The 26,861-nt window shown below is 39.8% G+C and overlaps 1 protein-coding gene across 4 annotated transcripts in view; it reads left to right on the forward strand.

Moving 5' to 3' along the window:
- The window catches only part of MBP (myelin basic protein), a 110,726-nt gene that overhangs the window by 35,932 nt on the left and 47,933 nt on the right, over window positions 1-26,861 (forward strand). For all 4 annotated transcript variants that reach the window (XM_071456255.1, XM_071456236.1, XM_071456245.1 and 1 more), the window contains exon 3: window positions 20,461-20,551. In XM_071456255.1, the coding sequence (XP_071312356.1) occupies window positions 20,461-20,551 (91 nt within the window). The remainder of the gene's footprint in view (window positions 1-20,460; window positions 20,552-26,861) is intronic.

The following is a 26,861-nucleotide window of genomic DNA, read 5'->3' on the forward strand; positions in this document are numbered from 1 at the left end:
CGAATGGGGAGCTCTGGTTTCTAATACTCTCTCAGCAGATTGTACAGGTGTCCTGGCTGGTGGCTTTAACTCCAAGTACATGAACAACCAGTGGAGCAAGGGATATGTCTGCCTTTGGCAAGGGATTCTGAGATCTTCCAGGCATCAGATTCTGCTCTGGGATTTTGCAGAATTCCTAATGCCATAGCATAATGCAGTTAATACTGCAATAATGTAATATTCTATTGCAGCTGTTGAGTCACCTGACTATGGAAGAATTAAGGGTTTATGGCATTTTGGAAGCCTGTAGGGATTGACACACAGACTTTGTATCAACTAAGTTGCATGTCTTTGATAATTTCTGATGATGTCTGTTGCTGCTGTATGTGAGAAACTGGAGGGACCCTCTGAACATGTCTTGCATGCAGCCCCCAGGGGAGATGGCTCCACCAGGAGCAGGGGCCCTTGGCTTTAATCCCAGCTTTGAGCTCTGGTCTGAGCAGATGACAAGTTGTTCTGGGTTTTGTCCCATGGGCTTGCTTTAACCAAGCAGGCTGCAAACCGTGGGCTGGTGGAGCAGGTGCAGAGCTGCTGTCTTTGTGCTGGAGCCAGATGCCATTTAATTGTCCCATTTAAATGTCCCATTTAAATGTCCCAGTCACTGAGTAAGACTTGGCCGACTCTCTTGCTCAGTTCTCAATTCTGCTGCTGCACTGACTAGTTGGGTCTTGTGGCCTTAAGAAAATGAGGACTTCAGAGAACACTCTGAGCATCTGGACTTCTCCTAGTCATGAGTTAGTTTCAAAATGTTAGTTTCAAATCTCAACATGGTTCATAGCCTAACGCTGTTTTCTTAAAAGAAATTGTTTGATGCTTTCCTAAAGTAAAGATTTCTGATCTGTCCTGGCATATCTTGCTTCTTACAATGTTATTAATATCAAGATGATAGGAAAAAAGTTTTAAGTAGGAACCCTTATTTCAAAGAATTTATTCCCTGAGATTTTGCAAGGAAAACTTTTGTATCTGCTGAGTTACCTCTTACCAGGACAAGAGCTGAGGGGAAGAATTTTCAGGGTTAAGAATATTTTGGCTTGCTAAAGCTTTCAAAATCCTGTTTTAGAATAACAATTTTTCATTGTTCGGAAGAAGTAAGAAATGATTATTTGAATGCTGCACTTAAGGGGAAGTGCTGTACTTTAGGGCTTGTAAACTTGCAAAATAGAATTGCAAATTAAGTGTGTTTGCCTATCTATATGGTTATACTTATTCACTTGGTTTAATAACTACAAATATTTTTTACCTGTAATGTCTTCAAATGAATATATTTGTTGCTTATATGTAACTCAATCAGTTTTTTTTGTCAAGATAATCCACTTTTATTATAGTAAATCATTTAAGAAGCTGCAACTGTGGGGTGTTAGAGACAAAGGATGAGACTAAGTAGTGTTATGGTAATATTTGCAGTGCCAGGGAATGGAATTAAAAAGATGTCTAGGTATTTCCAGCAGGCCACCTCTTTCATTCAGTGCTAAAAAGGTAGTCTCTGGGTCTAAAGTGATTATGAAGTACTATGTTGATTCAAGCTGCTTGAGTTAGACTGTCAGTCAAATCACAAGTAGCCTATATATGGAAGGGATCGAATATATATGTTAATAAAATACAGTTATTTAAGCTTTTGAATTTAGAGTCAATGGATTCTAATCTGGATTTATTTTAAGATTTTATTTTTTTTTTAATCCATCATGCTCCACCTGTTTTGTTCAGTCCTGGATCTGATTCACATAGCTTTTTTTAGTTTTGTTTCGACTGTGGCTCTGGCAGTACCAATTTTACCCAGAAGTTACATAGCCTCTGGATTATACTACCTCTAGGGGAGAAGGTGGAGAGCTTTGCATGGTCTGCTATGCTTATGTCTGCAGTCCCCACTGCACAGCACATGAATAATACCAGAAACTCTGCCCAAGGTCTACCTGCTCCTTTTTTATGATGAAATACCACCAAAAGAAGGGCAGTGAAAATAGCTTCTTGTTTACCCACAGGTTTCTCTCCAGTTAAATTCTCTGCCTAGAGAAGCAGTTGAAAATAGTTGGTGCTACTTTGTTTTACAGTTGCCCGCATGACTCCTTTCCTTCCTGCTGGCCTATAGAATCAAGGCATGGATTTTAGCCTTCACAATACATATGCAGTGATGTAAAATTCTATTTATGTGCAGAGGGTTACTAAGTAACAGTTGCTGAGGGAAATGCAGTCTTTGACTGTGTGATGACGTCTGTGCACTTAAAATTCCCAGCCAAGTAGTGCATTAACATAGATTTTGCACATTAATGTAATGGGATTTGCTGTGGGCAGTGTGAGCAAAACCTTGGGAAAACACAGTGTAGTTTAAGGAATTGTCTTCTCTGCAGCCTGACCCTGTGGACAGGAGATGAAACCAGTTTTTGCCCTTCTTCCTCATCCTCTCCATATGACACCATAATTAAGAACCCTGATATATTTCATAGAATCATAGAATATCCAGAGTTGGAAGGGACGCACCACGTCCAGCTCCTGGCCCTGCACAGGACATCCCCAAGAATATCACACCATGCGCCTGAAAGTGTTGTCCAGACATTTCTTGAGCTGTCTCAGGCTTGGCTCTGTCCAGTGCCGAGCCACCTGCCTGCGTGCAGAACATTCTCCTAATACCCAGCCTAAACCTCCCCTGACACAGCATCAGCTAATTCCCTTCAGTCCTGTCACTGGTCACCCGAGAGGAGAGATCAGTGTCTGCTTCATTTGCCAGCAGCTGGGACCTTTCTAGATTCCCAAGCCATCATTGAAAACATCCCAAGACCAGTGACATCCCAAGACCATTGAAAAATCTTGAAGGGAGGTCTCCTGGTGACATCGGGCAGCTCCCTGAGTATCCTGGGATGAATCCCATTAGGCACCATAATTTTGAAGGGATCCAGCTGAAGAAGCAAGTCCCCCACAGGTTCAGGTTGGCTGGGAGTTTATAATTCTTGCATTTTCAGTCCTCCAGTTCACGGCTCTGGAGGTTCTGCTTTAAATATTTTGTGCATTTTAATATTTGTTTGATATTTGTGTATTTGTATTTATATCTATCTGTAGGTAAAAAGGATTCCACATGCAATCAGTTTGTTTTGCATGTGTACCTTCCTTCAGAGGGAGGAAAGTTGAGTGGCAAAAAAACAAAAAGAGTTGGGGATAGACTGGGTGTTGATAGTACAAGGAGAAATTTCCCTTGAGCTCTTCTGTTAACTCTGCTTCTAATTTTTCATGGTCTATCAGAAGATTGTTTTTACTAAGGATTTGGTTACTTCTAAATGGTTACAGTAAATGTTACTTGGGAAAGGTCATGTGTCTAGCCTTGAAAATGAGCTTTTGTACTGGAGAAGATTCTGCTTGAATGATCAACCTTTCTTTTAAATCACACCTAATATGACTTGCAGTAGAGCTTTGAACTGAATACCTTTTATATGCTGATAAAGATGATTTTGTTGAACTTCCATGAAGTCTTACAGCTTTTAACTAATTTCTCTATTACCAGGCTCCTTTTTGTCTGAAAATACTTGGAGAATAGGGAGAAGTGTACGTATGTAAATAATTATTGCAGTGGGAAGGTAACATGAGCTTATCAGGCTGTGTGATTTGCTCACTGTGGCTTAAGGAGATCTTAATTTCAGTGAGGTTCTTACATTAATGATGTCAAATCAGAGTACACAAAAGATTGTGTACACAAAAGATGGACAAAAATAAATTTTTATAATGAAGTACTTTCACAGTCCTTTAATTAAAGTGTCATTAATATCTATCAGACATATCTAGTAATTATTTTATTGGATTTCAATGACAATTATTTTAGCTGAATCCAAGGATGCTGTTTGTTGATCACTGAGAAATGCATTATAGCCAGGAGTTGATCTTATGTTACTTACCTGGGCTATTCAGGAACCAGCACTGTCACTATCATGGGAATAGTATCATAATTTGTCAACTGTGCAAAATTTACTTTATTTACTTATGACAGTTGTTTTTTAGTTTATTTTCTTGTTATTTCTATGCAAATTATAAAAAACACCAAAACAGCAAACCAAGCAGAAACCAAACCTAGTGATTCCTTCTCTGTAAGAGTTGGTGTGTTTTCTGTTCCAGGCATTGTAAAGTCTCTTAACATTTTTGATGGGGTATAATTTTCAAGTACTGTCTGACTGCATTTTTTGCCTGCGTTTGAGGGAGTGTAGTATCTGAAGGTTTTTGTAGTCTTTCATGCAGTTCACTCCTTTGGTTTCGAGGCCAGAAACTCTTCCCTCTGGAGAGAAATTGATCCTGAATTCTTCATTGTTCAGTCAAGCTCCTGTTTTTCTGTAACTCTTTGTGATCAGCTGTGACTGCTCAAGTGGTTTTAAACTGGAGTGTTGGCCACAGCTTTTCCCTCAGGAAGCTGTCATCACTGCTGGAAGTACTGATTCTGAGCAAAGTATCTTTTGAGTCTACAGAAGAAGCAGAACAGAACAAGGGGAAAAAAACCAGTCACACAGTCGACACATCTATTCTTCCAAAGCCTTTTCTTGTTCTTCCGTAGGGGCCCTTGTGTATCTTTTCTCTCAAAAGCCCAAGTTCAGGAAAACTGGAGTTAAACCTATTTGCCAATAGCACCTGCTTTTCCCATGTACTTCAGGAGCAGCTCATCAGTGCCAAACACCTCTAATGCAACCATTTGTAGTTACTTAACTGATGCAAAAAAAAAAAAAAAAAAAAAAAAAAAGAAAGAAAACCTTCTCTGCAAAGCTGCTTCCAGGCCATTTGACCCCTTTCGATCCTTGCATGTGCCTTTATTGGACTTCAGGAGACTCTTGTCTCTTTACTTCTGTAGCCTGTCAAGGTCCTTGTCTGAAGAGCACCTCTGCCTCTGTGTACTGACCAGTACCCCCAGTTTATTATTACCTGGGTTTTTAATAAAGACATTAAATGATACTGGCCTTAGTGTGGATCCCTGAGGGGTTCTGCTGCTGACTGACAGACACATGGACTCCGTGCTGTTGATTGCCATCCTCTGAGCTTGTTGGTCCTACCAGTTACCCACCCCTTGTGTTCCACCTGCCCAGACTTCATCTTCATGGTTTGACTGGAAGGGTAGAGTGGCAGACTGTGGGAGGCTGTGTCATAGGCCATGCTAATGTCAGGGGATATGATGTCAAGCTTCTCCCCTCCTCCACAAAACCAGTAATTTTATCACAGGAGGCTATTCAGGGGGTTAGTCAGACACCATTTGCCCTCCAAGCAGGGTGTTCCTACACACCTTCTATCCATGGGGGAAAATTACTGTTAAAACTGTTATGTCATCTAAAAAAAGAAAAACAGCTAAGCATTTGAAATGCTGTGTGTAAAGCATCTCTCTCTTTTTACCAATGCATTATCACTCCTTCAATGTTAATGCAGAGGTTTCTGTTGAGTACAAAATGTACCTACCTTTGACAGTCTTTTATCCTTCAGTAAAGTATTGCACTTATGAATTATTGACAAAAAAAACCCCATACTGAGGCCTTCTTTTGGAACAAATCCACATAAAAGAGAAAAGAGGTGTGATGTGCGCTTACTGGTTGTATGATAATCCTTGATTTCTTGAAACCTTTCTAGAAAGATGGGCAGTTGTCACAGAGTTACCAAGTCTTGACATATTGATAGCAGCCTGTATAGTGTAACAGTACAAAGTAAATGTTGATTGGTCACAGAAAAACAAAGGCAATGCTGTCTGGCTGAGCTGTCGTTGGGTTTTTATGTGGTGTTGTTTTTGGTTTTTTGATTTAGGTGTTGGTTGGTTTTTTGTTGCTGGTTTTGGTGGGGGTTTTTTGTTTTTTTTTTTTTTTTTTGTTTTGTTTTTGGGTTTTTTGTTTTTTTTTTTTTTTAATATCTATACAAGAGGAAAGATCTAAAAATTAGGCACTGTAGGAAAAGGTGGAAGTTGAAGAAAAGAACAAGTGTTCCTGCCTGGAGCTGGAGACGTTCCCAGGCAGTGAATAGGTATGCTTCTTGCTGGTAGAGCTTCATGTTCCCACCCAGAGCCTGGGGCTTCCACAGATGATGGCTATAAATAGTGCAAAGTAGCACTTATTTAAATCACCTTTTTTTTTTTTTTTTCCTTTTTAACATGTAGCTCATGAATTTCAATGCAATATTTCTCCTGAAAATGTAGAGTACTTACTAGAACCACACTAATGAATCAAACTGTGGTAAATTGAATCATCTCTGTAGTGATTAGTGATAGGACCCAAAGTAATGGTCTGAAGTTGTGTCAGGGGAGGTTTAGGTTGGATTTCAGAAAAAGTTTCCTCACCCAGAGGGCGTTTGGGCACTGGAACACGCTCCACAGGGAAGTGGTCACAGCATCAGCCTGAGAGTTTTGACAATGCTCTCAGGCACATGGTGTGATTCTGGGCCAGGAGTTGGATGTGATGATCTTTGTGGGTCCCTTCCAACTGAGCATGTTGAATGATTCTCTGATCTTTTTAAATGACAGTTTCTATTTGGTTTATGGCTCACTGAATAATAAGCTGGTTGCTCACAAATTGTATTTCTGGTCTTAACCATTTCTCCTGTCTGTACATGCACATGAGTGTTTCAATGTCATCATTTCTGATACTTACTTACATTGGTATTAGAGAAAATGGACATTAATCTCACAGTCAGTATGAGATTTATATTGCTTGATCTTTCTCAGATTTAATTTCTTTGTTTGACTTTATATATTTGGAAAATGGTAGTTACAGCTGTTTAAAAGTATACTGTCTCTGCAACAAAATAAGAAATGTTGCTGAAGAATAGGATTTTGTATTGTGCAGATAGGGGTTTTAAAATTCAGTTATTAGATTAGCTGCTTATGCTTTGCAAAAGGTATGAGAACAGGCTTATGAACTATTTATGTTATGGAGCCTGTATCTTATCCTATTTGCCATCTGGAGACACTTTGGATAGATACTTACTGACCACAGTCTTTTTTATATGGTGTACAGAAATGGCAGCAATTAACTCCACAGGAAAACCTTTCCTAGTTCCAGGTGAGTAATAGCAGGTATTTGCAGATGAATCAGGTGTCACCTGGGACTGAAGAAGCACTGAGTGTGAGATCTGAGTGAGTCATTTCCTTGGGCTCTCAAGGTTTGTCTTACCACTAAGTGGTAAGCAGCAATACTTAACTTGGGATCATAATTTCTGAGGGTCAGGAACATGTTAAATTACTGATATGTGGAGGAAAATGTAACATTTTAGCTGTACTCTTTGCATATGAAATCACCGATATTTGCTGCAAGCTCACCCCATCATTTTATGGAATTTTGGAAAAGCATTGATCAGGTTGCATATCTGACATATCCACATCTGCATGTTACAGTCTGGGTGCATTAGACTGTAAGTGTGCTCCAGAGGAGGGCACCAAAATCTGGAGGTGTTAGTGTCACTGGTATAATAAACCAGATGGTGGCTTGGTAGCCAGAACACAGTGACAGGTCAGGCTCTGAGTGACAGCCCTTAAAATGCCTGGAAGCCCCAGTGTGATCAGATGCTGAATTGTGGGAGAACTAATGAAATTGGCTTCTGCCATTCATTAAAATCCAGATCTTCAGGATCTGTTGTTGTTGTTTTCCCTCTCATGATGGTCAATGCAATTTGAATGCTAATTTGGACATTTTAAACAGGCTGAAAAAAAAAAAATAAAATGTCATCTCTCTGGGCATGTTTGGGTAAACAATCGGGTTTGTTGTGCTTTTTTTCCAAAATATTTTGCCTCTTAGACTTCATTATTCCCTTCTGAAATGGGAAAGTTCACCTGTTGAATATGTAGGTTAATATTTCAGCGTTCAGCTTCATACATGTGTTACAATGGTCAATTTTTCTTCTAATATTGGTGCAGTTGTAACTCTGCACAGTAGTTTTTGTGAGAGTGCCTCTGTGTTGGCTTAAAACATGTAGGGAAGCATTGTTCTCTTGTTTGTTTTCAGAAAATGTGGTGGGTTGACCCTGGCTGGACTCCCGGTGCCCACCAAAGATCCTCTATCACATGTCTAGTGCATATGAACATTGTGAAAGGGAAATAATCATGCCAGCAAGGGTTCTGCTCCTCTGTTCCTGATAAAGGACCCAGAAGTCAAAGCAAGCAGTGAATGGGAGCAGTTTCTATTTGTGTTGAGAGAATTTGAGGGGTTTGTGTTCTATTGCTCTGAGATTTCTTCCTTGTTATTGGAGTGGATTGGTTTTGGTTAGATTTTTTTACGTTCTCCTGACTTGGGTTCTATTGCTTTAGTGCTAATTAGGTGCATTGTTTTATTTGCTTTATGACACTTTTTCTGGTTCAGTTTAGACAGTTTCTTGAAAAATGACTGACATGTAGAATATTTCTGAAATCAGTTAATCTCCTCTTCAGATTTTGCATTTTGTGGTTGTTAAGGTAACTAGGAAAAGTGAGGAAGGGATCCTTATTGTGTTTTCTTCAAGTGTATTAAACAAAACTATAAATTAATTTTAATAGGTGTTTTGAAGTTGCCTTTTAAAAAAATATTCATGTAAGTATTGCATACATTTCAATGTATATTCTTTGTTTCTTAGGAAATATCTCTTGGGTTATTTCTCTGTGTTCTAGTAAGTAGTTTTATTTATGTACCCTTGACAGCTATCTGTTAGTTAGAAGTTGATTTATACTTGAAAGGCTTACAGTGGGCTGCTGAAAGAAAGGTCACCCCTATTTGGGCCTATAGTTGGATTTCAGATGAACAATTCTCTGGGATGGTATTGTGCCTTTCTGAAGAGGTAGCTGTACTTGAAAGCTGATTTTAAAGTCAAAAATTAGCATTTATCATTCTGTTGCTTCCTGCTGATTGACTTGAGTGAGAATTGAAGTTGCTGAGAGTTTATGGGCAAGCTCTATCTCTTAAAATTATCTGTAAAAAATATTTGCAAAGGTGACTAATACTTCTGACAAACTTGTAATGTATTTGGTGAGGTATGGAAAGGGGAGGTAACTTCAGGTCTTTAAGCACATTGAGAAACAGACTCCTTGAGGGGCTTTAATATGGTTCTAAAAATTAATGGTCCCTCTTTCCTTTTTGTCAGTCTTACCAATATCCATCCAGGGTCATTACATAAGGTGCAACTACATTACTGTGCACACTGTTTTTCCATCTCATGTATTTTCTCTTCTAGGGGAGAGATTTGGGTCCATGGTGGTGTGGTGATGCTGGTGGGGCTTGTGAAATCCTTGTGCTCTTAGCCCCTACTTCTCTTCCTTGATATGGGGGCAGCCTTGATACTGATATGGGGGTCCTGAGACTGATTATATGGCTCTGGGTCTGAGGAACAAGGGCACAGGAGCCAAGGCTTTCTCCCTGGTGCTCTTAGTGAGGGTCTAGGGCTTGGACAGAAGTGAATGGATCCTAGAGGTCAGCACCTGGTGGCACAACTGATGCTGTCAGCAGGCATTTGGCTTTTACAGCCATGGAGTCCCTCTCTGAGGGTCAGGGACTGCTCAGATGGAATCTACCTGACCCAGTCAGGGAAAAGCCTCACAGCCAACAGGCTGGTCAAGCTGGTGAGGAGAGCTGTAAACCAAGAAAAATAGGGGAGAGAGAGATGACAACCCACAGACAAGTGGGAAGTGATGGAATGGGTTGGCAAACAAAGGGCACAGGGTGATGAAGACAAGAAGAGCCTTGGAAAAAATGTGCCCTCTTCTGGAGCACACTTACAGTCTAATGCAGCCCAAACTGTAACATGCAGATGTGGGTATGTCAGATATACAATCTGATCAATGCTTTTTCAAAATTCCATAAAATGATGTGGTGAATGGTGCCAAAGGCTGAGGTTGATTCCATGAACTATCAAGCAAATACTCAGTTTTGCCTAGTGTCTCAACTTTTCTGGTGAGTCTGCATTTGACTCAGACTATTGATAAAACTTAGTATCTTAATGATTTTTTAATAGAAAATATTTTTAATGTAGTTTTATAGTGGGGAACTATCTTTTAGTAGTATATTGATAAAGTGATCCTTGATAACATGATCGATGTCTTTACTTATCTTCACATGTTGCTTGATGTTTTTTAAAATTTACTTACGTGGGAGTGAAAAAATGTCATACCACTGTTCTGCAATTATACAAACTGTTTCGTGCCTTTAGCAGTTTCCCTTAACTATAAAAACCCCCCTTGCTTCCACTCCAAATGCATTTCAAAACTCTTATCTGAAAAGAAATCTTTATTTACATTTTGAAAAATGCAGTTGTGTTGATTGTTTTGTAAATATTGACCCTGTAGGTCTTGACATTTGAAAACATTTTCTCCTAAGTGGTGTTTGCGCGTTTATTTACCCTACACAGAGGACATATGCACATTCTGGGAGCACAGAGCAATAAAACTCATTTTCTTTCAAGATCATGCATTTAACATTGGCCTATTTAAATCAAACAGGGAAATGGAAAAGTAATTTTCTGTCTTGGTGGATAGACAGGTACATGCACACCAAGGTCTCATTTTCTACAGTGACAGGGTCATGGCAGCTTCCCCCTTAACCAAGTGTTACACAGCAAACCTTCTTTTCCCATACAGACTGGAGTGAGGGAGGGGCTCTCTGGTGGATTGGACCCAAGAGCTGGTTTGGTTCCATTTTCTCCCCTCTCATGTTACTAAGATGGATTAGTTTTAGCCCCTCTTTTGCCCCCTGTCCAGTTCCTTGAGGGACCACAAAGTTTTGGGAGCAGCCCTGCTTGTAGGTATGGTCAGGAAGGAGGACACATTCCTTGGAGATGGGACAAGATTGGGATCTTGGCAGGAGTGAATGGTAATGATGAGATGAAATGTCTGTGTCAAAATACTTGCCACTTTGGAAAGGCAAAATTATCTTCTTCTTTACAACCCACCAGCCCCCAAAAAATCTTCTTGTACAAAATTTAAGAAACATCTGGTAATTTCCTTTCATCACAGTTCAGAAACACTGATGAGTACTGTAGTCAGAATTTTCTTTGAACCTACAAATCTTGCAGGGAAATGTAATGTATTTTAGCATCAGGCAACTTGTATGTACAATTATTCTTAGCTTTGGCCTAGAAAAGTACTAAATGGGGCTAGAGACTGCCAAGTGACCTAAATCACTTTCAGTGTGTTGAAAAATCTCCATTCTAAAATTAAGTGCTTGATGCTACATTTAAGTCTTGGCAAATAAAAGTAAATTTTGCTGAAAATGTCTTGGTAGTTTTTAGGGAGTTGATGTGATGTAATTTTGAATGGTTTTGAATGCTTTTTACATAGCTGCTTTTGAGCCTTCTTTCCTCAAGAGCTAGAGACTTGAAAGTGAAAATTAAATTCAAGAAGTTGAAAGTTCATGTTTGGTGTTCATGGGCAGTTGTTTCAGAGTGTGTTTCATACTCGTTAAGCTCAAAGGGGATTTGAATCACTCTGTTGTATCTCTTGCCCACTGTCAGTAGAACAGTGCAAAAGTGTTCTAAAGTTGCCTACTGTTTTTGTCTTCTTTCTGTAACCTTAGAGAAAGCACTACAAAGGTATTTTTATTATTCAAGAAAGCCAGTCTGCATCTGCGTTGAGGAAATGACCCAGACACGTGTTCTGTGTAATTATTTTGCACACTGAAGGACTGGTTCATGCATGTAATGGAATTAGGAATAAAATACCAGAAGTGACATTCTGCCTTCCCTGCAGCCTGGTTTGCTGCTGGGGAACTGGGCAGAGCGAACCTCTCGTGTTAGGTGCTGAGTTCCTGCTGTGCATGTTTTTTTGGCACAGTTGTGCCTCAGCTCTTTGTAGCCCCCACAGTCACATGTTCCACTTCTCTCCTGCGGGCCGGTGGAGTCAACAATTCACGTTGACAAGGGGAACCTTGTGTGTTTCCTCTTAACAACGTTAACGCCGGCTGCAGAGTCAGGATGTCAGCTGTGCTGGGTTTTTGTCAAAACACACCTGTGCACTGTCAGTTGGGGTACTGCAAAAGCCAGAACATGTTCACACCTCGGGGCCGAGAAAAGATGTTTTGCTGGTAATGCAGCAGAAAGGTTCGTCTCTAATAGTTGTTTACTGTTCTTGGGTTTGACACTTTTTCAGTGAATATTTCTGAGATGCTCTGTAATAGCTTTCATGTTATAATATATTTCCCTCAAAATACCTTTGAGATAATGGAAGAAGATAAATAGAATTTAACTGATTTTCTAAAAAACTTCTTTTACTTATCTAAGACACTCTGAACATCCTCTTGTTCCTGGGTTACTGCAGACATCCATCCTTGTGTTTGATGAACCAGATTTGGACACTGCTTCAGGCCTAATTTCTTATTTTTTAATTTTTTTAAACAACTATAAGCATCATGCAAATGCAGCAATGCAGGTTTACATAGCCGTGGTTGGTGGGATTCTGCAAAAGGACTGGAGCCTTTCCTCTGTGTATCATGGCATCAGGTAAATTCGGCATTGAATGGTGGTTTGGAACGATGCGCTCTCCCAGATGTGCTCCACACAGACAGCTGCCACCCCTTCTCCATCTCTTCCTATGGATAAATGGTGCAAATCACCAGGTCTACTGCCACGCTCAGTCTTCTATAGGCCCCTGAAAGGATTCAAGACTGAGGAGGATTTCTAATTATGAGGCAATCATTTTGATCTTTACTCATTGCAAACTGCCAAACTGAGACCTCTGATATGAGAAGTTTAATGTATGAGGGTGAAAGCCATTTTTTACCCAAACAAAAAGCCCAAAATGCTTCTCATTTTTTCTCCCTGGCTAGTGGATTGTTATTTTGCACCTTTTTTTAAATGGCTTTGGTTTGGGTTTTTTTCCACCTGTTAATTATTGGTCATCATTCTGTACCTAGCTGATAGTTTTTTGCATCTCTATTGTGCTTTCACAATAGATAATCAGATGCTTAGTATCTTTTTCTGGTATATTGGTATCCTGATATATGAGCTCAGATTTTATCAATATGCTGGAATATAGAAGTGCTCTCATTAGCTGGGAAGAAAACAGGATTGCTTTTGTACACTTCTGTTATAACCCTTCAGAAAGACCTCATGTGGTGGCATTTGAAAATTACCAGTCTGCTGGGGCCAGACACTGATGTTGTTCAATGGATTTATGAAGCTTTTAAGGAGATGCACTGAGGGTTGAGGCTGCAGTATCAACACTGTGTTTTTGACTTAAACCACATCCTTTTCTTGAAAAATAGAGTGAAATATTTGCACCTGTGTACCATGTGACTAAAATAAGTGCTGAAAGGTGAGTAAATTTGCACTCAGTTTAGATAAGATAAAGATGATGAATGGGTTGGGAAGGCATTGATATTGACAGCTGTCACTTTTCAGACTACTCTGGAAATCAGCTTGAACACTTTTTGTAAAAGATACATGCTCTTGTGCTTGGTGCCCAAAGTACCTGTTTTTGATTTTGTTCCTTGAGTGTTGTTGTGGCTCCTCCTTGATTCCTGAGGTCAGGAGGTGCTTCCATCCATGTGTCTGCCAGGTGCTGTTTGCAGTGGACCTGTAGAAAACCTGTCTGGGTTCAAAGCAGATACCACATGCTCTTTAATAATGTTAGTTCCAGGTGTTCTGGAGGCTGTTGAACCTCACTGTGTTCCCAAGTGTGGGTGTAGGTCCTTGTACTGCTCTTCACAGTTTCATCTTACACTTGTGCAGCTGGTGTGGTGGTGGTTGCTCTGCCCCATAGCACCAGGCTGGGATTGGCAGAGGAAATAACAAGTCACAGCCCTGCCTGTACTTGTCTGACTTTGATGTGATTCACATCCGGGTTTCCTAGGTATGGTTTCAGGGTTAATGTGCACAGAGTGAAAGACAGTTGCTTGAAACTGAAAATACTGACCCAGAGCATATTTTTGTGTCTTGTCTTTACTTGTTTTGCAAATTCCTTGTGGTTCTAGGAGAATTCCTGATCATGGCAATATCTTAGAGTACCTACAAAGTAAAAGGTCACTCAAATATCTTTTCCTCTCCCTCTGCCCCTATGCACAGGGCACCTGAAATAATTTTTTTTTTCAGTTCACCGTATGCAAGCCTCTTGAGTCTTACATGCCTGACTTGTTTTTTATTTAGTTTTGTTCTCCAAATGAACACTGTCATTTTAACAGCTTGCTCCCAAATGCCTTTAGCCTCTGTGACTTGTATGGGCACAGTACTCTAATCCCTCATTTTCTTCCTATTACATGCTTGAAATTCCATCCTTAGCATAGGGGAGTACTGTATGGACTAGTGAAAGCTGACTAGTAGCACACTGTAGGTCCATAAATTATCATTATCTGTTACATTCTGAGCTGAATATGAGAACCCCAGTGTGGTCAGGAACATTTAAAAGTGAGATATGCTCTGTATTAACCCAGTTTGTAACAACATAGAGCAGGGTGTTGATAACACCAAAGTCATGAGTCCCAGTATAGGCCATTGGCTTGAGTTGGACTCAGTGGTCCTTGTGGATCCCTTTTAACTCAGAATATTCTGTGAAATCTGTGAAAATTCTCCATAAACAGAAGTAGTTTTAAAAAGCCTTTAATAAAAGAAGGTAAGCACATAGCAAAATAGCATGGAACTGTAATGCAGAATGGAGCAAATTTTTGAGTTGGAATTCAGCGTTTTTTACTTGGTATTTTCAAGTTTCAAAATAGACTGAATTAGTTTCTTAAAAGTCCTGAATAATGTGTTTGAGGCATCTCAGACCTTTTTAAAAGTGCCTTGGTCTGCTTTGGGGTTTAGTGATGAGAATCCTTTTGTTTGCAACTTGTTTTGAAGTTCTGTTTTGGTGACAGCAGCAGTTGCAATATACTGTTGAAGCTGAAAGGAACAGAAAACTGTCCTTGGAAAATCTAGCCCTCTCTTTTTCCATCACCCTGTCAAATTTTTTTTTTCTTTCTTGTACCTTAAATAAGATTCTGACACATGCACAGGAATTTTGTCTAAACTATGAAGTAGAGAATTGTGAGTCTTCCATTTTAGAAACTGCATGTAAAAAATATGTAGAAATGAAAATTAAACGGAGAAAACAAGATGTAATAGAAAATGGAGATAGTGATTGTGATTTGCTTGATGTTTAAAGGAGTTAATTTATTTACCTGAAAATTAATGATAAAATTTGCATCCTTCTCTTGGCTGGGGGGGACTGAAGAACAAACTGGTGTAGGAGTTCCTGGAATGTTTACAAGAGTTTGGAGCTGTATAGATAGCACGAGCCCAGCTTCAGTCTGGCATAACATTGTTCTGAATGATGGCTGTAGTCTTGTTTGAGGAGTATAAATCTGCCAGTGGGACATGGTTAAAATTGACTATTCACTCTCAGTGCAAGAGGCCTGATGCTTGCTAGCGTGTTTGAGTTTCTGTATCAAAAGAAAGGTGTTTAGAAAATCTGCACATGTAGGAAGAATTAATGATTGAGTTCAAGAACATGTTTGAACATGCTTGTTAATGCAGGTCCAGGAGATATCAGCTCACCTGAAGAGGGCCAGCTGCCATTCCATGAATTCCTGCTGCTAATAAGTGTGGTCCACACCATCTCATCTGTTTGACTGTGTTAAGCTGTATGTGTAGAAATTCCTCTCAATGAACAGGAACTAAAAATTTTGATACTGATTGAGGTGTCTGATAAGAAGCAACAAGGAATTTCTCCAGCATTTATGACAGCAACATTGGTAATCTGGGATGAAGAATACAAAAATTACTGCAAAATTATGACTCTTAAGACTGACTTACATCCTGCCCTGCTGATTGCAGCAGTGTTTGGTACTTAGAGGAAAATCCCTGCATTTGCCAGATTTACTGATACTTGTCTCAGTCCGGTTAGTGTCAGAATTTTGAAGGAGCACATATTAATGTTTTAAAGAATTTTCTTACTTTTTCCCCATGGAACTGTGTGGAAAAATCAGTTCTCTCAGAGAAGAGACAATGTATAGATTATCCTGAAGTTATACTATAGCCTGAACATCATACATACATTTTATGAATATTAAATGAAAGGTAGCTTTGCAAGGTAGAGTTCAGGAGAATATCATTCCAGAAGTGGAAAATCAGGAATGTTTTGCAGAGTTCTTCAGCTGAGTCTGGAGCAATACGATCTACCGCTATGGATAGGGTTCAGATTATCCAGATTGTTACTGCCTTCAACAACTTACTCTTTTTCTGTTATTTCAAAATGAAGGTTTATTGCCAGTCAAATCTAGTTTTATCCACTAGAAACTCTCGTCTGTCTTTTGAGGTGGTGCCTGTTGTTTATCTTAGTTTTGTAGATGTAGCATGGGGGAAGAATCAATAACCATGCCCCCAGTGCTGCTGGGTTTTGTGGAGGGAAGGTAATGTGCTGTGGACAGGAATGAATGACAGAAGGAACTGGAGAAATGTCTGTGCTGCCAAATCAGCTGCTCCTGCACTCAGTCTGTGTTGTCTCAAAAGCTGCAGCTTTTGATGCCTGTGTGGCACTTTTCCGAAAAAAAAAGGGAATTTTAGCTCTTTTCACTCATGCTATTGGAATGGGGCTAAATATACTAGCTAAATATATATAATAAGAAAAAGGAGTCAATTGTAAAAGGCAGGAATGAAAGTACAAACAATATGAATCAGTGCTTCACTCTGGATTTCTTTAATTCTCATTGAGACATAACAATTCTTGAATAATCATTTTATCTCTGATGAGAAGTTTTAACTTTTCTTTGTGGTTTTATCACTTAGAAAATTAAGTCTTTGAGTAACAGCTTTGTGGTTAAAGGAAAAGAAACAAGCCCTTCCTAACTAGTCTGCAAAAATGGCAATGTAGTTAAAAAGCTAGCTTGAATACTCTGGAGTACAACTTTCCATTTCCAAGGCCTATGATTCCTTAAGGACTTAGCTGCTTCTGTAAATGTAGTATGCCTTACTGCACTTTTTAACCTGGCCTGACACTGTAGTACTTGCAGAGTACAGCCCACTGTACTTAAATATTAAGGATTTCTTAATATTTCCCATGTAAGTAAAGGTCATCTAAGTAGGCACTGATAGCAACAAAATACAAGTAACCTCTTCTTGCACTAAGGAGTGTATATATAACATTTTTGATATTGCTGTTCATTTGCAAATATTTTGGTAGCTACTGGTTATTTGTATAGTTGCCTATCAAAGTTTTAAAATGCTGTGTAATATGGACACTGTGGTGTGCCCATGGTGGATAATGGGAAAACAAGTGAACTGAGTCATAAGGTGCTGGGGGACAGCTACAGTTGAAAGTTGGGCCAAAAATATCTTCTAAATCTGAGGCAGATTATAATGCAATTCTAATTTTTATCAGGTCTGAATCAAGAGCAGCTGTATATGTACATATTAATGTATATAGAGCTGCAGTGTATATGCACATCTCATTTTGAAACTGCTTTATGAAATAATAGAAGGGGTCCTAGTCTGTCAACAGCTGTTATGATGCAGTAGTGCTGGTTTGCTCCTTAGGTATTCTGTGGTATTTTGGAACATGAGTAGTCAAGGAGATGCTTTTTGGGGGAGACAGTTTTTTGTGATTTTAGGCCTATATAATATTTATTTCATGCTAAAATCAGGTACTATCTACTCTCCTGTGAACTGATACCGTAAAAGAAATCTATTTTCCCCATCACTTCTGAATTGCATTGAGTACTCAGCCTGAAGGAGCTAGGTAGAATTATGTTTACTCTGTTATGTACAAAGGGCCTTTATTTTATAACCAGCCTAAAGCACACTATAACTGTTGGTAAAGAATCTCTTCTGGCACAGCTCAGGCGGTGTAAGGGAATGTGTTTTCACTTTTTCTCTTCGTTGATTGCACGGATGGAGACACTTAAATTTTTTAGAACCCTAGAAAAAGGGAATCAAGCAACTGACCAAGTCTTGGCTTTTTTTTTTTCCAATACAGCTTGGTTTGAAGCATCTGGATCATTGATTGTTCTTTTGCAATGATATGTCTTGTACTGATTTTGATAATACAAGTATTATATATGCCAGCAGTAATGTGTTGAGTAGATTCTTCCAAAAAATAAAGCAAAAGAAGTCTTTTGAAAGTTTGCATTTTGGCCAAGAAGGCATGCCAAGCAGAATTATATCCAACCATACACTGTCATGTTTTGGGCTGATACATCACAGAACTTTGCTGTCAGCATCTTGGAGCTGGCATCTGTCAACACCAGCATTGTGCCTTATGCAGGGAGCAGACAGCACAGCTGCTGTGTGGTTCTTTCCAGTGATTTAAGTCAAACCAAAATGTCTCAGGGTTCAGTCTTTCAAACTGAACCTGAGACTGCCAAGACCCTGTTTTCAAAGTAAGGGATGCAAACATCTCCCCAGTAAGAGCTTGGAGTGACAACTCATTTCCCAGTCACAGCTGAGTGTCTGGATAGAGTTTTGCTGCTGCTGCTCTTGATGCCTTGCAGCAGGTTACACACTCTCAGCTGTTTCCCAAGGGGAACAAGAGCATAAAGAGCAGCAATCCCTCTCCTCCTGTACCACCAGCTTTACCATACACTAAACATGATGAAATACAATTAAAGATGAGCTAACAAGCACCGTCTTTACCAAGCCTAGAGCAATAGCTCTGATCAGGAGTTCAGCTGTCCCCTTCATTTGGGAAAGCCCTGAACTTTTGATCATCTAAATGTATTAATTTTGTCTCATCCATGATGACACAGTTTTTAGTGTTTTTCTTTCCCTCTGGGATTGACTTACCCTGCTGTAGCAGATGTCCTCTTCTGCTTTTTTTCAGAGTTGGCTGCTCTTCTCCATCTCTCTGTCCAACAAAGATGTAGTTGATTTGCTGCTCACTATAGAGCAACTAAAACTAGGATGGAGAACCCGAGTACAATATGCAGCCTCTAAATGCAGGTGGTCCTGTCAACCAGCACAGACCTTAGCCCATGTCCCTTGTGTGAGTGGACAGCATTGCAAACTGTGTCACTGCACAACTGGCAGATTTTATCTCTGGGGACAGGACTTTAGTTAATTTTGCTGATCATGAAGTTGTTTACCCAAAGCAAGTTGTCTCCCAGTATAGCCACTCCTGATTTCTGGCTGGGCCCCTCCATCTTCCCAAGGGACACTAGTTAAGCCAGACTGAGGTGAGCATCTGCTAAAACTGACTTCCCTCCTCAGCTCTGAGAGGTACCAAGCTGATGGGTTTTCTGCATGGGACCCACTCAGGTCCCTTGGTGCCTTGAGGGAGTGCAGAATCCTTTCACTTTTGCACGTCCTTCCTGCTTCAGGAAAGACCTGCACTGTTCCTCTGAAGCAGTTTGTCTCTGCTTTTCCCAGTTCTTGTCAGCTGCTGTGTGACACCAGTAGGCTTGTTAGGTCCATCTTTCATTTCTTTCTGAAAATTCTTGCTGTCTTGCTTCAACGTCTCTTGAGGTTATGTGCCTTAAGTTTGCACTCCTCTGTTCTATAGGGAGTTAACAGACTTAATCTGCCTATTTTCTGTCACCTTCCCTATTGTTATTAATAAGGGGAAATAAGAGAAATTTGAAAGTCTGCTATGCTCCGGAAAGCAGAGATAGTAATTTTTCATGAACAGATTGTATAGCAGCCTTTTCAAATATATGTCAGAGTTTAAAAATTGTATTTCTCAAAACATCACACAAAGTCTTCCAAATGAGCATGTATTTGAATAGAGCAATATGTATCCTTCAAAAAGCATAGGCATAAAACATTTCTCTTTTATTCCTTCCCCAACTCTTAGTCAACTCTTTACAGTAATATTTAATATTGAATCAGTCATTTCATATCCATCTTTCAACAGCTGACTGCTTGTGCAGTTTACTGTCTGCATTGCTGTAAGCTTCTGTATACGTTTCTCTTGAGTACTAAAGTAAAACATTTTTAAAACATGAGTTATTTTTTCTTCAGTAGAAATATAAATATTTAAAACTCAGTGTTTCACAGCTTATGTTTTCCGCAGACTTTTCTAGCTAGGGAATTAGATGTTTTAATTTCTGGCAAGTTAAGTGCTGAAGCTGTTGATTTATCTCTAGTTACACCAGGTAGCTAACTGGCAAATTTCTTTCAGAAATAGGTGAGTCCTTGTGCTTTAAACAGTCAAGTACAAGAATTCTAGTTCACTTGCCTTTCCTGTACAAGGAGAAATATTTGTGTACTATCTTCTGATCTCTTGGTTCACTAAGTCAACATGGAATATGTCAATAGAAATAAAACTAAATATGAGGAGGAAAGGTGGAAACTTACAAGTCTGTTATGGTTTAAGATATCTCTCTTGTTTAAATGTCTTTTCTACCTCTCCAATTGACATAGTCTAGTCAGATTAAAACAGACTGAAAAGAAAAATAATGATTTTTCTGAGAGAATTTTTCCTTTATATTTTGCAAAACCACATATGTGTAGCAAAGATAAAAAAAACATATGTATTCGTTAAGAATGCAATTACAAAGTCTGAAGAGTGTTTCTATTTGAGAGCTGTAAAAGAAAGACTAATCTCAGTAAATGTTTGTTTTACAGAATGCTGAAACCAAGGTGGAAGAAGCAGCTAAGGAGAGTCCAAAAGCAGCCAGACTAACACAGCAGTCATCAGAGGACAATGAAGTATTTGGTGAGTTACTGCAAACAGTTGAAAATGTTATTTGGAGTGTTAGCACAAAGGGAATTCCCACAAAGACACGGTGATCTACTTAATGTTGATGTACAGCATTTGAGTGCAGGCTGTACAGTCCCACAAAGACCTGGAGAGATGGAGTAAAGGACCAAGTGAAAAACAAAGAGGGATCAGCAGTCTAAAACAAATCATCTCTGAGGAGAAGAAAGATTGAATCCAAGTGTTCAACAAAATGAAAGGTTTATGGAGTAAGGGAAAATAAACTTTTCTCCATCCATAATGGAGAGGATAAGCAATGAATTCTTAAAACTGCAGAAAGAAAGATGTGATCAAATGTCAGGAAGGGAAATACAGAAACAAATACTAAAGCATTGTGATACATCATCTGGAAAGTGTGCAGATTCATCATTGCAGGCCTTGAAAAACAGGTTAGACAAGTAACTGTCTAAACTGATGTAATCATCTTGTGCCAGAAGGATAGACTGGGTGACCTTTGAGAATTCTTGGAGGCCTCAGTTTTAAATGAGCTTCTCTTGGCGTTTTTCTGTGAATCCTTTCCCTGCTCTCCATATAGGTGTTCCTAATATTTTTATTATTTGATCTGAAAGCCACATTTGACCTTTTCTTCTTCACTGAGTTTTGGAAAAGAGACAGGGAATCATAGAATATGCTGATTTGGAAGGAACCTATCAGGATCACTGAGTCCAACTCCTGGGCCTGCACAGAGCACCCCAAAAATCACAGCATGTGCCTAAGATTATTGTCCAGACACTTCTTGAACTCTGTCTAGCTTGGTGCTGTGGGCACTTCCCTGTTCCAGTGCCCAAATACCTGCTGTGTGAAGAACCTTTTCCTGATAAGGGAAACCTTATTGTTACAACTTAAGGTTGATTTTATGTTAATAGAACTCCAATGAAGAAGCAGTAGTCTAACATTATTGCAGGAGAGGTTAAGGCAAGGCTGATCATGTGGATGTTACTAAGGCTGACTAGCTTGAAAACTTTTGGATGAGTGAAATATTTTTGAATACAGTAAGGATTTTTTTCTTTCAAGGTACAAAAGGAATGGAGCATGAAGAATTAATAATTAGTCTTTCTTACTAATAATGGAAACCATTTAAAATCATCTTTTCTCAGTGAGATAATACAGTGTGATTGGCATATGAACCTGAATTCCTGGTACAAATATTTCCAACACTGATCATACAGTGCCAGTGGCTGATGAATGCACAAGTGGACTTTAGAACTAGCTTTCAACTTTATTCAGTGGGTGCTGAGGCTGTTACCTCATTTCTTTGCCATTTGCTCTGCCAGTTATTTGCAGTAGATCCAGTATTACTGGTTGTAAAGCCCTATGGCACAGTATAATGTGCATCTCAAACTGTGTCCTTTCTCAGTGCAGATCTGTCATTTTCTTTCTGTGAGAAGGGTGGAAACAGCAAAAGCAGGGAGATCTCCATCTTCTTCTTTCTACCAGCAAAATCTCAGGCATTTAAACCTTCTGTGTATTTGGATCACTGCTCCTCTATACCAGTGGCCTAACCCAGTAGTTACTTACACCTGTGGTCCATGTGGGAACTGTGTGTTTAAAGATGGGAATTAAGCATGAAGTTCCCTGTTAGGTTTAAATTCACCATCCAGTGAGTTTAAATTCTTTAACTAATTGAAGAAAGTCAACATGCAGTGTTCTATGTGGTGTTTAAAGCTAATGGTTTACTAACAAACTGCTAATTATTTCCATGTTCCAAATCTGTGAACTGAGCTGGTTATCTAACATAAGACACTGATCAGCCTTTGGTAACTCAACACAACAAGGAGGAAAATTTCTTTCCAACTCCAAAACCAGTCAGATTACAGTATCTTACATCAACCTTCCTACTACTTTGCAAATGACAGTCTGGGGCTTTTTTAATTTTAAGATTAGGTCAAAATGGGAGTAAAAAAAAGAGGAAATGTGGTGCAAATGGACTCTGTAATGTTCTCTTACCCTGGTCAATTGAGTAAATCAAAGTGGACTGAAGGTGCAAATGAAGCCACTGTGGTAAGAATCAGGGAGAATATTTTGATAGATACAAGTTTCTTGTTGTCTTGAGAACGACTGCTGCATATGCCTTTCCCTGCAGTTCTGGACGATTTCTTAAAATACTCTTATGTCTTATAGGGATAAAGGATAAGCTTGAAGCAGTTTTCCCTAGGTGACTTATTTGTTGTTCTGTGACTTAAATGATTACAGAGCCTGCTCAGTTATTCTCTCTCTGGCTTGATCTATTTCAAGCTATCCCTCATTTCTTTCTTTTTCCCCAGTGATGCTAATTATACCAAACATCAAGTATGCACCAATAGCTGGCTAATTTATAGCTTCAGCTTTAACTAGAATCCCTCTTCTGAAGAATTTTTAATAGCCTCCAGTCTCTTTGAACAGGTGCACCTCAGCCTTCCCTTTTCACGGACATCACCCTCTTCTTGTGACTTTTTTATTTTCCCCGGAGATCCCTTCCCTCAGCTTTCTCTGGGCGATGCCACCCCCTGCAGAAGGGTTGGCACGGGCAGCAGAGGAGCCCTGAGCCCCCTTTGAGGAGGGCAGCCCCCCTTGAGAGCCGCCTGCCTTCTCTGCCCTGGCGCGGGGCAGCGCAGCGGGCGCTGGAGGAGCCGTGTCCCCGGCACCGCTGGCTGTGCCCGGCTACGCTGGCTGTGCCCGGCACCGCTGGCTGTCCCTCGCCGCTGAAGCCACCCGGTGGCAGCAGCTGCCAGCCCCTGGCAGCCACCAGGGCGCCTGGACCGCCAGCTCCGAGGCTCTTCAGCAAAGGAGGCAGAAACCTCTTGATTTGCGCTTGTCTCCTCACTCTCCAGGGTTAGCGGTGGCGTGGACCAGGTGACAATAATGACTTTGCAGGATAAGGGAACTTTCTCTGCTGTGGACAGCGTGGAATAGATGCAGTTGCTAAGGGTTGTTATACAGAATATACCTGATGAACTGTACTGTTTGAATAGTGGTTTTTTGAAAATACTTCCTTTCAGAGTAAATGTGGTTTCTGCAGTCCCTATCAGCTGGTCCAGTTTTGGAAGCAAACACATTATTATTGATTGAAAATATGGTAAGGAACCAAGTGTGGGGCTCTCTTTCAAGTCTGCTAGACCTGGTAGCATTCTTTGTAGATTCAAGCAGGGTTTCATCCACTATTGTAAAGGGACACCTGTGAACATACATAAATACCTTAGTTTTTCTGTTGTTCTTCTCTGTATGGGTTAAATTTGGGAATTACCATTCCAGAAGGCTCTTTTGCATTTCTCTTTAATATTTATTTTTAGACTGGGGTATAGATGAAACGACCTTGCCAATGATGAAGCCACATTGTACCAGCTGCTTTATGAAACAAAATAGTCAGGTGTGTCTTATGTTTCACAGAACTAAATCTCAAAGGCAATGAACTTTTTATACAGGAGGATGGAGTGGAGAAATGGAGCAGAAGGGTAAGGGTATTGGGAGAGAAAAGACATCACAGTGATGGCATTTGCAACTATGCAATTCTGAATTGACAAGAGTTAGTTTTGTTTGCCCTTTGAAAGGATTTTCTTGTGGCACCCAACAGAGTTCTGTTGTCTGATATATACTGAATATGCATCTGTGATGTGGAGCTAGAACGTCTTGCTCACTGCAAACTTCTGTTGAACTTGCACGTAGTCAACATGGTCTCTGTTGCTACTAGTATGTACTCAGAAAAGGATTTTGAATTACATCTCAGTCCAAGGAAGAGAAGAAATTTGCTGGCTATGATGCTATGCATTTAAAGGAATGGGTCAGGAGGGGACTCTTAGCCTTACTTAGAGAGAATATTTTCAGAAGTTTATTTGATCCAATGCTACCCTACAATGGTCAGGCTGGAGCAGGGGGGAAAGCTGCCTGTCATTCTGACCACTGGAGCTTCCTTTCTTTGGTGCAACCCCTATTACATTAACCTGGAAAACTAAAAATGCAGATTTTTAATTATACCTTATTTTTTTTCCATAGGGTTGAATTAGCATAAAATTGCAAGCAAGATTTTTTTGTAGGGGGAACTGTTGCATATTGTGTATTCCCCAATCTGATGACAATGAAAGTCAAAGTGTGATAACTTTTTGTGATAGAATCATAGAATATTTTGAGTCAGAAGAGACCTTTGAAGGCCAACCCCCAGCCATGGGCAGGGACACCTTGAATTAAATTGGGTTCCTCAGAACCCTGTCCAGTGTCTGCTTGACTCTTTCTAGGGATGGGGCATCCACCACATCTGTGGGTAACCTGCTCCAGTGTTTTACCACCCTCATGGTAAAAAACATCTTACTTGGGAAGACAGAGTAAGGCTTTGTCTTTTCAAACCCAAAGGTTTCCTTTTTCATCTGGTAGATCAGGTCTAAAATTGTATCTGGATGTGGCCATTTTTCTTCTGGCTTAGAGCCAGGGATCCATGTTGTGTGCCTGGAGTTGTACTGGGAGGTGTTGGGTTTTGTTGTTTGGGTTTGGTGCTGGGGTTTTGTGCTTTGGTTATTCGTTGTTGGTGGGAGTTTTTTGTTTGGTTTTCAGTTTGTTTGTTCTCTGGGTTTTTTGACTAAAAAGAGGTGAAATGAACACCTATTTTTTCCCTCAAAAAGGAGAGATCCTATTGTGGATCTTTCTTAGCACCATCTGCCATTCTGCTGTTTCAAATTGCAGAATTGGGTACGTCCTGAGGTATCTTTCTGTGTGCAGAGCTCAGAGATACAGCAAGAAAATGTACATTCAGCACAATTCCATGGTGACCCTGACTCACCCTGATTCTCACTTATGCTGATGCCTGCTGCTGTGTCCCACGCAGAATGTCCTGTGGGGATTTGTGTGAACCCACGCAGGATGAAGGATTTCTCTCTCCATGAGACTTCATCTGTAGTGGTTTGACAGATGCAGTCACACTCGCTGTGGGTCTTCCTCACCATGGTCCCACTGCATCCAAACATAGGAATTTTTTGAAGCTGTGTATTGAATGCCAATTTGGGTTTTCTGGTTGGGTGTTTTGTTTTTTTTTTTTTTGGTTGTTGTTGTTTGGGTTTTTTCTCAGCTAAGGACCTATTGATGGTTTATAAAGTGTGTCTTATAAAATGAGAGAATTTGTATTCTGGTCTTACAGAATATACTGACAAAGCTGGGAACGTGAGTTAGTGTATGTTACATGTGTATGGATGTCACTCTTTTCCTGTACCCGTTTTTGCTTTTTGATTCTTGCTTAAAAAAGGGAGGGAGCAGAATGTGAAGGGAGGAGCTGGAAGGCACAAGGCCTTTATCAGGAGGTGATGCAGGCCTGTCAGGAGCTGGCTAAAAGCTGAGGGTTACTGCAGTTCAGTGACCTTACTGGGAAGCTTCTTTCATTGTAAACACAATCAATTGTGGAACACGAGCTATGACTTTAATGCAAAATAATGGCAAGCTTACACAAAAAAAAATCAATCTGGTGTGACAGCAAATGGTTCTAAAATAGGTGTTATTACCGTGTTGCAGTTATTTCCTCTTGCCTGAGAGGCAAATGGGAGAATTTAGTGTCCTGTCGGTTTTCATTATAAGCTAAGTAATGGTTCTGGTTTTCCAGCTATCCATTTATTTTCACTTTCCTTAACCTTCTTTCCTTTTCCCCATTTCTTGCAAGAAATGGGGACTTGGTCTGTCTGCTTTCATCCAGACACCACCGGTTTATCAAAATTACAACAGCAACCCTGGATTAGCTTTCTGAGGTGGAAAGAATTTGCATTTTAATAAGATTTACATTTTATAAAAAAACCATTTGCTATTTTTTGTACAAATTGTTGGGTCTCAGAGGTACAGCTCACAGCTTTCCCTTTTTTGGCATGGTATTTCATGCTTACCTGCAGATCGTTATTTTAGGGAAAGGGCTGAATCTTGTGTATCCTACATATCGTAAAGTGGTTTCTGCAAACTGTGTGTAGTTTTTACATATGGACGAGTGAAGCTGAGAGAAGTTCTGTGGTGGGAAGAGATCTGTAGGAGTCCAGAGGCAGCAGCTAGCCAGCTGGTAGGATTTTTTGTTATTTTAAAGTTTTAAGGTTTTCATAAAATTTAGATATTTCCAACTTCTATATTAGTTCTGTGATTGGTTTGGTTATGGTTCATCTTTATGTTTTTTCTTTACTTAAAAGTAGGATTCAAATGTTATTTATTTTGCAGCAGCAATCTGATGCTTTAAACAGTAACGGTAGCTCTTGGACATCTAATTAGTTAATATAACATTAATTAATTAATGTAGTGTTTTACAGTAGCATCATCTAAATCTTTAAGATTACTT

The sequence above is a fragment of the Agelaius tricolor genome, unplaced genomic scaffold (assembly GCF_023055355.1).
Source record: "Agelaius tricolor isolate 1412-34295 unplaced genomic scaffold, bAgeTri1.0.p SCAF_2, whole genome shotgun sequence".
NCBI classification, from domain to species: Eukaryota; Metazoa; Chordata; class Aves; order Passeriformes; family Icteridae; genus Agelaius; species Agelaius tricolor.